This window comes from Mustela putorius, unplaced genomic scaffold (genome assembly GCF_011764305.1).
Source record: "Mustela putorius furo isolate JIRA1106 unplaced genomic scaffold, ASM1176430v1.1 tig00003909_pilon_pilon_pilon, whole genome shotgun sequence".
Classification (NCBI taxonomy): domain Eukaryota; kingdom Metazoa; phylum Chordata; class Mammalia; order Carnivora; family Mustelidae; genus Mustela; species Mustela putorius.
Genome location: NW_025422057.1, coordinates 27803749 through 27818783, shown reverse-complemented (window position 1 = coordinate 27818783; position 15035 = coordinate 27803749). Strand labels below are relative to the sequence as shown.

The following is a 15035-nucleotide window of genomic DNA, read 5'->3' as shown; positions in this document are numbered from 1 at the left end:
CTTTCTGGAAGTTAAATGGAATCTCAGGTTCTTTTCCACGACCTCAGGATCTCAAGGAGCTCCTCTTTATTGGAGCTACAGCTAGGACTTAGAGACTGTGTGTTCACTGGGAATTGCTTTGAAGACAGGAAAGATGACTGGTAACTAAAGTGAGCCATTCATTGCCTCCTACCCAGGTCAGTTATGCCCCACCATCCACCAAGGATGTAGACAGAATTTAAGACTTTACCTGCTGTGGCTCTCCAGCACCTTCAGGGGCGAGGAGGCAAAGCGCAAATCCCATAGCTGAATCACCGGGAAACGATCATCTTCTGAACACAGCACCAACTGGGTGGCTATGTCTGGGTGCCAGGCCAGGCCTGAGCTGTGCATCTGTGAACAAAGCAGACCGCAACAGGTGACGTAATCTGAAACTTCTGGTTATGAACCTTTTCTGCCTAGTTGGAATAGGATTTCTGAGGGTTGGTTTTATGTCTTTTCTCAGTGATAAGTGATGACCATGAGTAAGTAAGGAACATTAGCCTTTGGTGTCAGCTGTTTAGCTTCCCTAAGCATTCACTCTCAACTGGAAATCTGCTAAGAGGCTGGACCTGCAAGTGCAAGCTGGGAGCAGAACACTGGCCTGGGGAAGAGCAGCTCTGAAGTCTAGGCACAAGAAAGAAGCCAGAGCGCGAGCCTGTATTCTGCCTTCACGACTCACCCTGTTGCTGTGATCGCTGACTTTGATGATAGGTTCATTCTTCCTGAGATCCCACACAGCCACCTTGCCGCTGGGGTGAGCAGAAGACAGAATGTGTTGAACCTGCCGGTTCCAAGCGAGTGCCTTGATGTCTTCTGGAGGCTGCTGAGGCAGGAAGTGGGGAGGGGGAAGGGGACAACTTGTCATCCCTTGGACCAAGAGCCATTTGCTCTTCCACTGTTCCCAACCTCCCCGCAGAAAGCCCAAGAGTCGAGATGGGGCTTCCCAAACCCAAACAGTGTCAGGGTGTGGGAGCTGAATTTTCCAGAGAGGATCCGTTAGGGGACTGGTGTAGAAGGTGAGAGAATGGCAGGCAGACTTGGAATTTACTCCTATCCCAAGGTGTTCCTGAGAGGATGGAGTCAAGATTTAAATCAGCCCTCTTATCTATGACAAAGAGAGTGGCAGAGAAGGAGGAAGGGAGGATAATAAAGACATGTAAGACATCCAGAAAGAATAAGGCAGAAAGACAAGCCATTGCTATTTTTAGGGCACAAGGTGCTATCAAATTTATACTTAACTTACCTCAGGATACTGTAAGCACAAGATAGAGAAGAGCCAGGAAGCAAAAAGACGGGCCCAGTTACAGACTGACAGGTAGGTATACTCAGAGACAGACATACACAAGATGCCCAACCGCATGGGAGAACCAGATATAGAGGCAAAGATGACCCACCCCACAAAAGGACAAGGATGTATCTGGCCCCACTCCAGAGCCCAGGGTCTTACTCTACTCTGCCTAAGCTCTACTCTGATAAATAGTATTCTCACTCCTTTTCTCAATGTCTTTTACTGCCTTTCTTCATCTTTGTTCCAGAAACCCTAGGACAGTTAATGACCACAAAGCACCACCCTTCCCCTCCATCCCTGCTATGGGTTGGCTGGTAACGTGTTAGTCTGTGGCGCTTTACTGCCCTCCAGTGGTGAAGTCCAAAGTCTCCGGGGCTCTGGGTGCCTCAAGAATTCAAGACTTTCCTGGGCAAATCAGCTGCACACTCTAATCAGCAGCCCTGGGAGTCTCCTTACCTGTGACTTGGATCCTGGGGTCATTGGCACATTGAGGTTATTCAAATCCCAAATAAAGATTTCAGAATCACTGGCCCCCGAGGCCAGGAGGTTGGCCTGTATGAAGAAAAGGCCTTTGGAGATACACCATCCCAGGAAAGGGGGAAAGAAACCCACATTTGGGGCTTCCAAAACCTCCCCCATAACAGTGTGAGAAGGGCTCAGAATTACAGACTAAAGGTCACAAGTGGCTCCACGGCTTGGCCATGTTAGACCAAATGAAATGCAATACCTGGAAAGGATTAAAGTCAAGGGCTCTGACAGGTCCCGTGTGCTTCTGTCTCTGGGCAATCACAGGCTCCTTCCCCGAAGACAGGATGTGGGTCACATTGTATAGAGTAAGCAGGCCATTGTCCCCACCGCCTGCAATGATCCCGGAGCCTTCTGGAAGCCCACTGCCAAAGCTCCCCCAGATCAGCTTGTAAAACCTACAAAGAGGAGGAACCAGCATCAGCACCAGCTCAGATTCATGTCAGTAGGCAGAGAGGAGGCATTTCTGTCAGCCTCTGTCAATACATAGGCATCCCCACCAAGATGGAGTCTGCCTGTCTCCCTCACTTACCAGACACACAACACAGGTTTGCTTGCTTGGTCATGCCCTTTCTCTGAAAAAAGATTCTATCTTTGTAAAATAAAAAAAATAAATAAAAAAAATAAAAATAAAAAATAAAAAAATAAAAAAAAATTTAAAAATTTTAAAAATTTAAAAAATTTAAAAAAATTTAAAAAATAATAATAATAATAAATAAAATAAAATAAAAAAGAAAGATTCTATCTTTGTTACACCAGAAGGCAGGAGAACACTGCCTCAGAGCTGTGTGGCATGCTTTTTTTTTTCCCCCTTAATTAACATTACTGGGGTTACATAGACCCAGGGATACATATTTCAAATAGATTACTTAATCCTCACAACTCAAATGACAACAACAACTAACACTTACTAGATACTTCCTATATGCCCGGCACTGTTTTAAGTGCTTCACATGTATTAGCTGATTTAGTATTCAATAACCCTATGAAGTATTATTATGGACTCCATTTTTAATTGAGGAAACTGAGGCAGAGAGAATTTAATGAAACTTCTGTATACACAGCTAGTAATTTTATCCCTTTTGGACAGCTAGGAAGTGGCAGAATCAAGGTTTAAAGCCTGGCCCATCCTATTTTATTTATTTATTTTTGTAGAGCGAGAGTGAGAGAGAGAATCTTAAGCAGACTCCACACTCAGCATGGAGCCCGACGTGGGGCTTGATCTCATGACCCTGAGATCATGACCTTAGCCAGAATCAACAGTCAGATGTTCAACCGACTAAGCCACCCAGGTGCCTTGGTCCATCTTATTTTAGAGCCCAAGCTCTTAACTATCATAAAATAGTGTATTCTGCTTAGAGGAAGATCCAGACTCTTTTATACCTGACTATGAAGCAGTTTCCCTACACAAACAGTTGCTGTCCCCTCTTCCCTCTCAAACTGGAGGGAAGAAAAGACCCACAGACCTCTCCACCCTGTGTGTCTTCCATGTGACTGCCCTGGGCCAGCCCTACCAACAGAGAAGCGTAAAGAATAAACATACCTCTTGGGAAACACTTTTGGCTTTCTAATGATGCTTCTAATGAGACTCTGCCAGTGTCTTGCACAAAAGAAAAAGATGGACCCTGGGCTCCTGCAGACAAAGATGGTTCCTCTGCAAAGCCCCCAGGGAAAGCATGTGAAATCCTCAAAGCCTCCCAGGTAGCTTGTCCTTCATTCACAGTTGCCAGCCAAGGCTATTTCCACAGCCCTTCAGAGAAGCTAGATTTCACATCAAATGATACCATAAGATCCCAACCTGGAAATGAAATGTTCCCACACCCTGGGAACTGAGTGGGGTGACCAGGCAGGAACCTGTTCGGCTAGTCATGAGAGCAGCAACCGCCTGTTAGAAGTAAAGAGCTGAACACTGGTTGAGACCAGGTCAGCAACTGAGATAAAACAGCAGAGCTGACACAAACGGTGGCTCCAGAGCTACTGTCCAAATGGCAATGTGTTCTAAGGTCGCCCTGATCTTAATAGGGCAGAAGAATGTGTGCCACCCTGGTTCGAGAGGCTGCCATGTCCCCCTGGGGCTAGAGGTCAGTGTGGGCAGAGGGTAAGTCATCAGAGCAGCTACAGAAGCCCAGAATAGGTCTCACAGAAGTCAGAGAGTGTGGCCAGAGAAAAACTCACACACAGATGGTGGAGGATGCTACAGTATGGGCACAACTCATGACCTCCAGACCGAAGACAAAGGCACGTGACACCTCAAGGGGGAGTCACCAAAGGGCTGGAAAATAAATCCAGTTTTGAGAGACCAAAATGCAGATCACAGCGCGTGACAAAATGACTTCCTTTCTCTAAGCCTACAGGAAGTACAGTCCTACGGAAAACCATTTCACTGGCGAGGATGAAGCAGGAGCCCAAACAGTACATGACCCTTCAGTGGGCTCAAGGACTGTCAATCATCTCTGCTCTGCAAAAGGACAGGGAATCGCATGTTGCAGGGGCGGGGGTAGATGGGTGGGTGTACGCATGTGTTTGGATGCAGAGAGAGAGCTCAGAAGCATGCAGGCAAATGCAACCAAAAATGAATAACTGACAAATCTAAGGAAAGGTATACGATTACTCATTGTACTAGTCTACAACTTTTCTATGTTTGAATGGTTTAAAAATAAAAACTTAAAAAAAAAAAAACAAGTTGGCCTTTGGCTTAAAAATGGGATTTTTCAGACATTAGAAGAAGAGAGATTTAAGGAGAAGGTATCGAAAGAGTTTATATAGAAAAATGGGAACTTCAAAACATGAGAATACCGGTAGAATTCTCTGCTGAAGAGGTTCCCATGCAGGTGGCAACAATGAGCACCACAGAGCATCAGGAATGATGGGTGGCGCCTAAAGTAAATACAGATTCTTTACATACCTACATAATTCACATTTTTAACATGAACCCCCAGGTGATTCTAACAAGCAACCAGGTTGAGAACCCCTGTACTAGATACATCAGACTAATACCAGCCTAGACCAATAGGGGAAGGATGTTGAAATCCGTATTGATTCTGATGCATTTACGCACGCACTCTCAGTCTACTTATAGCCTGAGGCAGCTCCTTGTCTGCACTTGTACCCAGTGTTTCAGAGCAGTTCTCTTTCAGTCAGGTATTTCTAAATATGTAACATTTCTCTAATGCATCATGGATTAAGGATAAAGAGGTCTTCAGGATTCAAATGTGGTTGAGCCATAAAAAGGACAGGCAAAGGAAGGGGAAAGGTTTTGAAAAGTGTATGTTTAGGTAACAATGAAGAGAGACACAAGGAAGGTTTCTTTTTTAAAAAAGTGGGGAGTACCTGGGTGGCTCAGTTGGTTAAACATTCAACTCATGATTTTGGCTCAGGTCATGATCTCTGGGTCCTGAGATTGGGCCCTGAGTCAGGCTCCACGCTCAATGGGGAGTCTGCGTCTCTCCCTCTCCTGCTGCTCCCTCCGCTCTCTCTCTCTCTCTTTCAAATAAATAAATAAATGAATAAATCTTTAGGGGATAAAAGGAAAAGAAAAAAAGAAGAAAAAAGCAAATACATGACTTGTGTGTTGACTTGTGAACTGAGTACTTAGCTGCTGCTTTTTTTGCTATAAAAAAAGAAAGGGAAGGAAGACTGAACATTAGACCCGAATCTAGAGCCTAGTAGGTTCTTAGCAGCCATCTTGCACAACCTCTTCTTTATACATAAGTAAGGAAACTGAAGAACACTGTCAGAATACAACCTGCGCAGTCATGGACCTTTAGCGAAGGATGCAATACAATTGTACTTTCCACTAAACCATGCCAAAGATGACACAGAAAAGAGGAAAGCATAAAGCAAAGAATGGGCAGCTCTCTACCTACCTGATCAACTTGGTCAATAGTTTGAAATGTGGGTTTCTGAGTGAGTGACTGAACCCAGGCTGAGCCAAAAGAGGGTGTCTTAGACTCTGGAGTGTCTAAGATAATTTCTTCAACAAAACTCAACAGATTGGGGTGCCTGCGTGACTCAATCAGTTAAGCAGCTGCCTTCCACTAGGGTCATGGTTCCAGGGTCCTGGGATCGAGCCCCGAATCAGGCTCCTTGCTCAGTGGAGAGCCTGCTTCTCGCTCTCCCTGCCGCTCTGCCTACTTGTGCTCTTTATCTCTCTGTTGAATAAATAAAAATCTTTAAAATAAAACAAACAAACAAACAAAACCACAACTCTAATAGATCCAGGTCTAAAGGTAATTCTTTAGTTCTTTGAAAATGCGAATCAATATTTGGATACAATAATGGAGGTGGAGAAGAAAGTAGAGATGAAATACTATCAATAGGGTTAACTGTACCATTTATTTTGGTTATAGTCCCCAATCCTTGCAGGATGGAACAGGGTATGAAGTGAAGTTTATGATTCCTTTATTGGGTACCTACATTTCAAAAAGGGTCCCTTCAACCTAGTTGGCTGCAAAACCTACCACTCATCACCCCTGAAAAGCTCTCCAGGCATTAAGATTAACTGAAGAATAACTATAACAAACTGAAATTGCAGATACCAATGCTCGCTTTGGTAATCCAGACATTTCTAATGTCACTTGTTCATTTAACGGATTTTATTAAGCATCTAACAACAGGCACTGTTTTAGGAGCCAGAGATACAGCAATGACTAAAACAGACAAAATCTCTGCCCACAGGGATCTTAGGATTCAATTTCAAGATTTCTTTTTTTAAAAGATTTTATTTACTCATTTGACAGAGAAAGAGAGAGAGAGAGAGAGCACGTGCACAAGCAAGGGGAGCTGCAGGCAGAGGGAGAGGGAGAAGCAGGCTCCCCCCTGAGCAGGGAGCCCGATGAGAGGCTTGATCCCAGACCCCTGGGATCATGACCTGAGCTGAAGGCAGATGCTTAACTGAATGAGCCACCCAGGCACCTTCTTTTTAAAAAACAAGAATTTTTAAAAAGATTTTATATATTTATATATAAATTAAGTAATTGATTATATATATATATTTTATATATATTTATTGTGTATGCACAGGCATACACAAGCATGATACAAGATTTCTTAAGCAATTATATTGCCTCTATTAGGAACTCTTTGCCCTAAGGAGCCACTGCTATGCTAAGGCTGCTACTTTGCTGGCTGAGGAGAAGGGTCCTTGCCCATGCCCCTCTTCTTAACTCCAGGAGTACGAATGTTATTGCATTAGTTCACCCCTTTTGGGGGCCCTTGCTTAGATGCTAAGAATATTCCATGATTATTGGTAAACCCTCCAGTAGCTGCTCTTCAAAAGGGAAGGTACTGGAAATACAAAGATATGCAAAAAAACTATAAAATAAGGGATACTGCCGGAAAGTGACAGAGGGGCTCCAGGAAAGCAGAACAATAACTAACCTTTATTAGGTTAAACCATGAAAGGAAAAAAAAAGGGTACTTCTGTTTAAATAACTTAATTAATCTCTCAGATGAACCAAAAAACGCACAAGAGAATGCAAAGTTGCATTTTGATCAGTGATCTCTAAAGTGGGATGAGCAAGGTAATTTTCTGAGCTGTGGGAAAAAGACTTACTTTTTAATGTATAAAATTATAGAAACTGCATTCTTAATAGTAGAGTAATATATTACTTATATTCCCCATATAAGTATATAAGTGTGTGTGTGTGTGTGTGTGTGTATCAAGTATAGTGAATATTCACATTCTTCCTGGTGGTATGAAAATCTGGAGACCACTGCTGTAAGCCACATCTTTACAAAACCTATAAAGGTTGAATAATAGAATAATAGAAAGAAGGTAGATTTTAGAGTTAGGCCTAGAGGTAAATCCTGGCTTCTCAGGGTTTCAGTGTCCTCCTATGTAAAATGGGAATAATGGTATTTATGGCTTAGGCCCATTTTGAGGGATGAATAAATATACAGAGCTAGTGTCTGGTCTGTATACATACCCTCTGTGAATGCTAGTACTCAGCCCTGAAAGCCCACCAGAGGCCATGAAATCCACGAGTACCCAATCAGTGCCTAACCACGATGAGGAGAGGCTCACTCATTCTCCTTCCACTGGCAGAAAAGGAGATATTGTGTAAGGTTATCTTCGCAAGAGCTGAGGGAGGAAGGAGCCAACATCTCTGGGTCAGAGAGAGATCAGGTACTTACGGGTTCAGCTCTGTGTGAGGTGTCTCTATCACCTGATTATTTATTTTTTTTTAAGATTTAATTCATTTATTTGAGAGAGAGAGAGAGAGAGAGAGAGAGAGAGAGAAAGAGCATAAGCAGGGGGAGCAGTAGAGGAAGAGGGAGAAGCAGGCTCCCCGCCGAGCAGGAAGCCCAATGCAGGATTCGATCCCAGGACCCTGGGATCATGACCTGAGCGGAAGGCAGACACTCAACCATCTAAGCCAGGTGCCCTCTATCACCTGATTCTGCCCAACACTGCCGCTGCTGCTGACCAAAAAGGTGCAAGTGGGTGTTTTAAAAAATCCTCTTGCAAAATAAACCCAGGGTTAACTTCTCCCCTCACGTATCTCCTCATGAGCTCTGAGAAGTACACATTACTACCAAGATTCCTCAACAGGGTCTATATCAGGATCTGTCCCACACACCCATCAACAATTAAGATATAGTACCTGCTTGAGGCAGAAAGGACTCCCTTGTGTTTCAAGTCCAAAGAGGGGTCCCTGAAATCAACCTCAAAGATTTCCAATGTGCCATTTGTGCTAAAGGAGGCATCTAGCTGCTGGGCAGATGTTCCTAGGCACAAGAAAAGTTAGGAAAAGGCAGCATATAAGCAAAAGTACATGCATGGGTTTGGGGTATAAATGGTTGGGGAGTGGAGAGGCAGAAGAACAGGAGAGGACTGTGAATACCCTTTTCCAAATGGTAATTCCAAGGAAAGGAAGAAAACAGGAGGTGCTCAGGCTTGAGCCATAGTTCAAGGCTGCCCTGAGGTACTCCAAACACTTAATGTCCCTTTGCTTATGCTTCGAGCAAACCCCACCGTTCCATGACTCTAAAGCTTTCTCTGAAGCTCAGTAAGGAATTCTGGATATTAAGTCTCCCCTTGACTTATACTTTCAGCAGATCGTAGTCCACAATATAATCATACCTGTGGCCAGATATACAGGGTACTGGCTGGCTGGGCTCCACGCTTGGACAGCTGGCCGTTCAAGTTCCTTTAGCTTCATGGTCAGTCCTGTGTGGGGCAGAAAACTGGCATGGCCCTCAGTCCACTGAAAATAGAAACCTGCAAACTTAAGGGTCAGATTCAAGGAGTACCTGCAGACATGAAATCTTGTTTCTCTCTCCCCACCATGGAATGGGGATTTCGGGAAAATAAGGGGTAACACACACATAATGATCTGTAGCTCTGCAAGGACAGTTCACTTACCCAATTACGGAAATCTAATGCATATATACCCCCAAAAGATATCCAAACATAGTGGCTGCCACAAGCCCAATGGTGATGATAATTATCAGATCAGATAATATCTCAGTGACCTCATCTACTCCCTTGGCTTTATATACCATCCATATGCTGATGACCCCCAAATTTGTACCACCAACACAAATTTCTCTTCTGAGCTCCAAGTTCTTATATATAAGTTGTTAATCAAACATTTCCATTTGGATATAGCAATGATACCTAAATTAGTCTGTCTAAAACAGATTTCTCTATTCCACCATCTCCTCTCGCCAAATCTGTTCTTCCTCCAGTTTTCTTCATCTCAGTAACTGGTACCACTCTCCACCCAATTGCGCAACCAGAAAACCTGAAAATCCCCAATTCCTCCTTACCCCCTTATTCCCTTCTAATTCATCATTAAGTCTTTCTGATTTCACTTCCAAAATTATATCTTAATCTGTTTACTTCTCTCCATCTCCATCACCACCACACTCTTTGAATATACTATCATCTCTCACCTGGGTTACTGCAATAATCCTCCAACCAGCCATCTTCACTCTACCATCACCCAATTAATTCTCTACACAGCAGTGGAAGTGAACTTTTAAAATAAAAAAGGGGGGAGCCCTGGGTGCCTCAGTCATTAAGCATTTGCCTTCCACTCCGGCAGTGATCCCAGAGTCCTGGGACTGAGCCCCACATCAGGTTCCCTGCTCCACGGGGAGTCTGTTGTTCCCTTTCCCTCTCATGCTGCTTGTGTTCCCTCTCTTACTGTCTCTGTCAAATAAAATAAAATCTTTAAAATCAAAGAGGATTGGCATTCCATGCTTAAAATATATATATTTTTAAATTTATTTGACAGACAGAGATCACTAGTAGGCAGAGAGGCAGGAAGGAAAGCAGGCTCCCTGCTGAGCAGAGAGCCCAATGCGGGGCTTGATCCCAGGACCCTGGGATCATGACCTGAGCTGAAAGCAGAGGCTTTAACCCACTGAGCCACCCAGGTGCCCCTCCATGCTTAAAATCTTTCAATGACTTCTACTGCACTCAGAATAAAATTGCATTCAAACCCCTTTATGACCCTGCTCAAAGGCTCCAGCCTACCCCTTTAACCTCATCTCTTGCTACTTTCCCCTCTTATTCATTGTGCTGCAGCCACATTAGCCTTTTTTTTTTTAAGATTATTTATTTATTTTATTTATTTGACAGAGAGAGAGATCACAAGTAGGCAGAGAGGCAGGCAGAGAGAGGAGAAGAGGAAGCAGGCTCCCCTGCTGAGCAGAGAGCCCGATATGGGACTCGATCCCGGGACTCGATCCCAGGACCCTGAGATCATGACCTGAGCCGAAGGCAGCGGCTTAACCCACTGAGCCACCCAGGCGCCCCCACATTAGCCTTTTTTCCTTTCCTGGCTTTATACTTACTCAAAGCCTTTTTTTTTTTTTTTAAGATATTATTTATTTATTTGCCAGACAGAGATCACAAGTAGGCAGAGAGGCAGGCACAGAGAGAGGAGGAAGCAGGCTCCCTGCTGAGCAGAGAGCCTGATGTGCGGCTCAATCCCAGTACCCTGGGATCATGACCTGAGCTGAAGGGAGACGCTGTAACCCACTGAGCCACCCGGGCGCCCCCCTCAGAACTTTTGTAAATTGTTTTCCATACTTTGAACATTCTTCCTTTCATTCTCTGCATACTGGTTCCTTATCACACCTTTCTGGGCTCATCTTCTCACCCCCTCCAAGAGGTGAGCCATCCAATGAAAATCAGACTCAATCTGTTTCCCCTTGCTAACCTTATCTGTCGAATGAAGGTAGACATCCATTTTAATTCTGTGGTTTCCAATCCAATTCTAACGCATATTCAACGTGCGATCCCAACAGGCTGGCAAAGTGGCAGGAAAGTGTTTTGTTTGTAATGTAACACTGAACTTGAGGGAGGAGACTTGGGACCTGCTGTGACCTGCTTAAGGAAGCCACCATCAGGTTAGTCTCAACCTAGAAAAATAGTAGGTAGTACTACTCAATCTGTAATGTACTTTCCAGCCTGAAGAAAGTCTGAGGCTGCCAATTCAGTCAAGATTCTCAGTGGGCCTCTAAACACTTGAGGCAACGCAATCACGTACGGACTTGCGGCACAACACATCATATAGTCACCACCGCCACCTGCTGGTCAAAGCCATTTTCACGTTTCCGGGGAAAGCCCTTAACAAAAGTAGAAGCTGTGTTTAGCACTACTCATTTAACGTGCAAATCTCAAGTCTCCCAATGGCTCTCCGTGGCAAGTACTATATGATCCCCATTTTTACGGGGAAGAAAACTGGCCGGGCCGAGACGTGAACCCACAACAGCCCCCACAGCCCAGTGCTTTTAACCATTATACTGGTTCAAACTAAACTCAACCGCACATGAGGTGTTAAATCCCCGACGATCTGGAAACTGGGAAGATGGGCTTTTAAACTACTTTCAACCAAGAGCCGAACGGACTCCTGCAGTGATGGAGGGCGGGCGGCAGCGACCCGGCCAGGCCCACGCCCGGGACGCACGGGAAGGCGCGAGGGCGGCGCTCAAGGGAGACCCTCGTCCGGCCGCAGCACCGCCGCGAGGGAGCCGAGCCGGGTCCAGCCCGAGGGCGGGCGCGGTGGGGCCCTGAGAGGCGCGGGCCGGGGTCTCCGCTGAGGGCAAGCTCCCCCGCGACTCTCTCCCGAAGGAGGGGAGGCACTCCCGGGCGCCCCCACCCCCAAAGAGGTGGGCAAGACCCACCTGCACGGGGAGCCCCGGTCAGGGTAGCGCGGCGCAGCCAGAGCCGGTCTCCTCCGAGGGCCTATGGGCTCAAGTGGGCGCTGCGGACGGCGGCTGCCGAAGGCCAAAAGTAGTCCTGTCAGGGCTTGGCGCGCGCAGAACGCGGGGTCGAGGAGCTGGCTGACCCGCGGAGGAGGTCATAGGATTCTCGCTTTTGCTCCGGGCTCCCTCACCTGTCCTGTGGTTGCGCAGTTCTGCGGCGGTGGGTCAGATCCTGCGACGACCAATTCTGACCTACTCGATTTGAGCCAGGTTCCGGGAACAGCCCCCCTACCCCGCGAAAAGGGAAAATACTAATTCATTATTTGTTGAAGTGGAGAAGACCTGGTACTAGTTCCAGAAGCTCTCAGTGGAATCCTAATTGAAAAGGTAAATAGCAATCGAGGCCATAAATAACAGCAACGCACTATAGCCCAGCACCAACTGGTAGCCAATAGCTGTTGGCTTTGTGAATTGTTTTTTGACTAATGAAAAGGTACAGGCATGCAGGGGGGTTGGCATTGTAGACCAGGGGCTTCCTGGAGGGCTTCAGGAACATGAGACAGGTGGTCATACGTTGCAGCAGCAACGTAGGTGATATCTCATAGAGAAGGAACGGCCCAACGAGCTAGTGGGCCCCTTGGCATTTCCGTTACCATGAACTAAAGAGGCCGGATACAGGTTGGGAATACGAGTTCAACTCTGGGGGTAATCGGTAGTTACAGAGAATTATGAGTAGGGATGCAGTAAGATGAGGATTGTTATTTTGAGACAAGTAATATGGATTCCCTTGAGAGAAACCAGAGCTGGAGGCAAGGACTCCAATTAGGTGACTAACAGTCCAGGTATCAGGTGATGACAGCCTGGATTAATATAGCGGCAGTGACTATAAAGGAAAACTGGACAGACTCTTGTGACTGATGAAGGTTAACAATTGAAGAGGGAGGTGAAAAAAATATCAGATGGATTTTTTTTTTAAGATTTTATTTATTTATTTGACAGAGAGAGATCACAAGTAGGCAGAGAGGCAGGCAGAGAGAGAGAGAGGAGGAAGCAGGCTCCCCGCTGAGCAGAGAGCCCGACGCGGGACTCGATTCCCGGACCCTGAGATCATGACCTGAGCCACCCAGGCGCTCCTCAGATGGATTTTTGTATGTTGACTGAGGGAATTACAGCATTTTCAAATAAAAATGTTCTGCCGGGGGTGGGGGGGGCGGTGCGCCTGGGTGGCTCAGTGGGTTTAAAGCCTCTGCCTTTGGCTCAGGTCATGATCCCAGGGTCCTGGGATCGAGCCCCACATCGGGCTCTCTGTTCAGTGGGGAGCGTGCTTCCTCCTCTCTCTCTGCCTACTTGTGATCTCTGTCAAATAAATAAATAACATCTTCAAAAAAAAAAAAAAATGTTCTGCCGGGGCACCTGGGTGGCTCAGTGGGTTAAAGCCTCTGCCTTCAGCTCAGATCATGATCTCAGGGTCCTGGGACAGAGCCCCGCATCGGGCTCTCTGCTCAGCAGGGAACCTGCTTCTCTTCCTCTCTCTCTGCCTGCTTGTGATCTCTGTCAAATAAATAAATAAAATCTCAAAAAAAAAAAAAAAGTTCTGCCAGCAGCTAAAGAACTTAGACCTGTTATCTGTGATTCAAAACTTTGGTTTAATGTGGAAGTTCCACCATGTTTTTGCTGACTACACCTCCAAAGATGGTGAATTGGTTGTTATTTTATGACTGAGCCCCAAATCACTGTGACACAAACCTAGATTTCCTTTTTGGGTGGACTGAAGGGTTTTGAAGTCAAGACAGACCATTCACACTCTTCCTGTGTATTAAGTACTTACCAAGCATTTCTGGAGCATCTTAGCACAACAGTGGATGAGATGGGAGGGCAAGTAAACAGGGTGGAAAATGGAATCTTAGAATATACCTCAAATTAGGGAATGAGGCAGAAATGTCACTGATGGGAGCACTCTGGAAGAAATCTGGACCAAAAGTATAAGGCAGTTCCAAGCAGGACAGGATTTAAAAAATGAAAAGTACAGGCATTCCTGGGTGGCTCAGTTAAGCCTTCAACTCTTGATTTTGGCTCAGGTCATGATCTCGGGATGTGAGATCGAACCCCTTGTCTGGCTCCACACTGGGTGTAGAACTTCCTTAAGATTCTTGGGGCACCTGAGTGGCTCAGTGGCTTAAAGCTTCTGCCTTCGGCTTAGGTCATGATCCGAGGGTCCTGGGATCCAGTCCCACAGTGCACTCTCTTCTCCGCAGGGAGACTGCTTCCTCCTCTCAATGTCTAGTCTACCTCTCTGCCTACTTGTGATCTCTGATAAATAAATAATCCAAAAAAAAAAAAAAAAAGATTCTCTCTCCCTCTTCCTCTGCTCGCCCAAAAAATAAATTTAAAAAATTTTTTTAAAAATTAAAATTAGGGACACCTGGGTGGCTTAGTCGGTTAAGTGTCTTCTTTTGGCTCAGGTCATGATCCCAGGGTCCTGGGATCGAGTCCCACATCGGTCTCCTTGCTTAGCGGGTAGCCTGCTTCTCCCTCTGCCTTCCACTCCCCATGCCTGTGCTGTCTCTGACAAAAAAAAAAAAAAAAAAATACACTCTTCTGTTTACACATCTCTTAATTCTTTCACTTTATTTTGTTAACTGCCAGTTTCAGCTTCTACGTAAGTACTTAAAGGCTTTTTGTCCTGTCCAATTTTATATCCCCAGGACCTATCAGTGTCTGATTTTATATGTATATATAAAATCACACAGTATTATATATATTAGGTACACAGATGTCTGTTTGTTAAATATATTATCAAATGTGACTGAGGACAGAAAATGAAGACAGATAAAAAGCAAGTGGAGACACTGAAGTAGAGGCATTTTGGTATTAGTACCCACCCCCGATCTCATAAAAAAGTCCCTTTCAGTGCCTGAACAAAAACAAACTTGGATGGTCCTGCTTCCATAGGTCATACTGAATGTGTGCTTTTTTTATGGGACAGGTTTTCAGGCAGCATGACTGTTACTTTAAGAAAATGTCCCCAAAGGGCGGGCCC

At 45.4% G+C, this 15035-nt stretch overlaps 1 protein-coding gene across 13 annotated transcripts in view; it reads right to left on the bottom strand.

Moving 5' to 3' along the window:
• Positions 1-12969, bottom strand: part of SEC31B (SEC31 homolog B, COPII coat complex component) — a 32005-nt gene extending 19036 nt beyond the window's left edge. For 2 of the 13 annotated variants that reach the window (XM_004749486.3, XM_004749489.3), the window contains exons 1-6: positions 8919-9875; positions 8440-8563; positions 2037-2232; positions 1766-1861; positions 701-844; positions 230-372 (exon numbers count right to left, since the gene is read on the bottom strand). In XM_004749486.3, coding sequence (XP_004749543.2) covers positions 230-372; positions 701-844; positions 1766-1861; positions 2037-2232; positions 8440-8563; positions 8919-9165 — 950 coding nt within the window. In that variant the 5' untranslated portion in view covers positions 9166-9875. Of the gene's footprint in view, positions 1-229; positions 373-700; positions 845-1765; positions 1862-2036; positions 2233-8439; positions 8564-8918; positions 9877-11007; positions 11175-11974; positions 12147-12186 lie in introns of those variants that run through there. The other 11 variants (XM_013054638.2, XM_013054645.2, XM_013054636.2 and 8 more) reach the window with 10 other exon arrangements.
• Positions 12970-15035: the final 2066 nt, after the last annotated feature.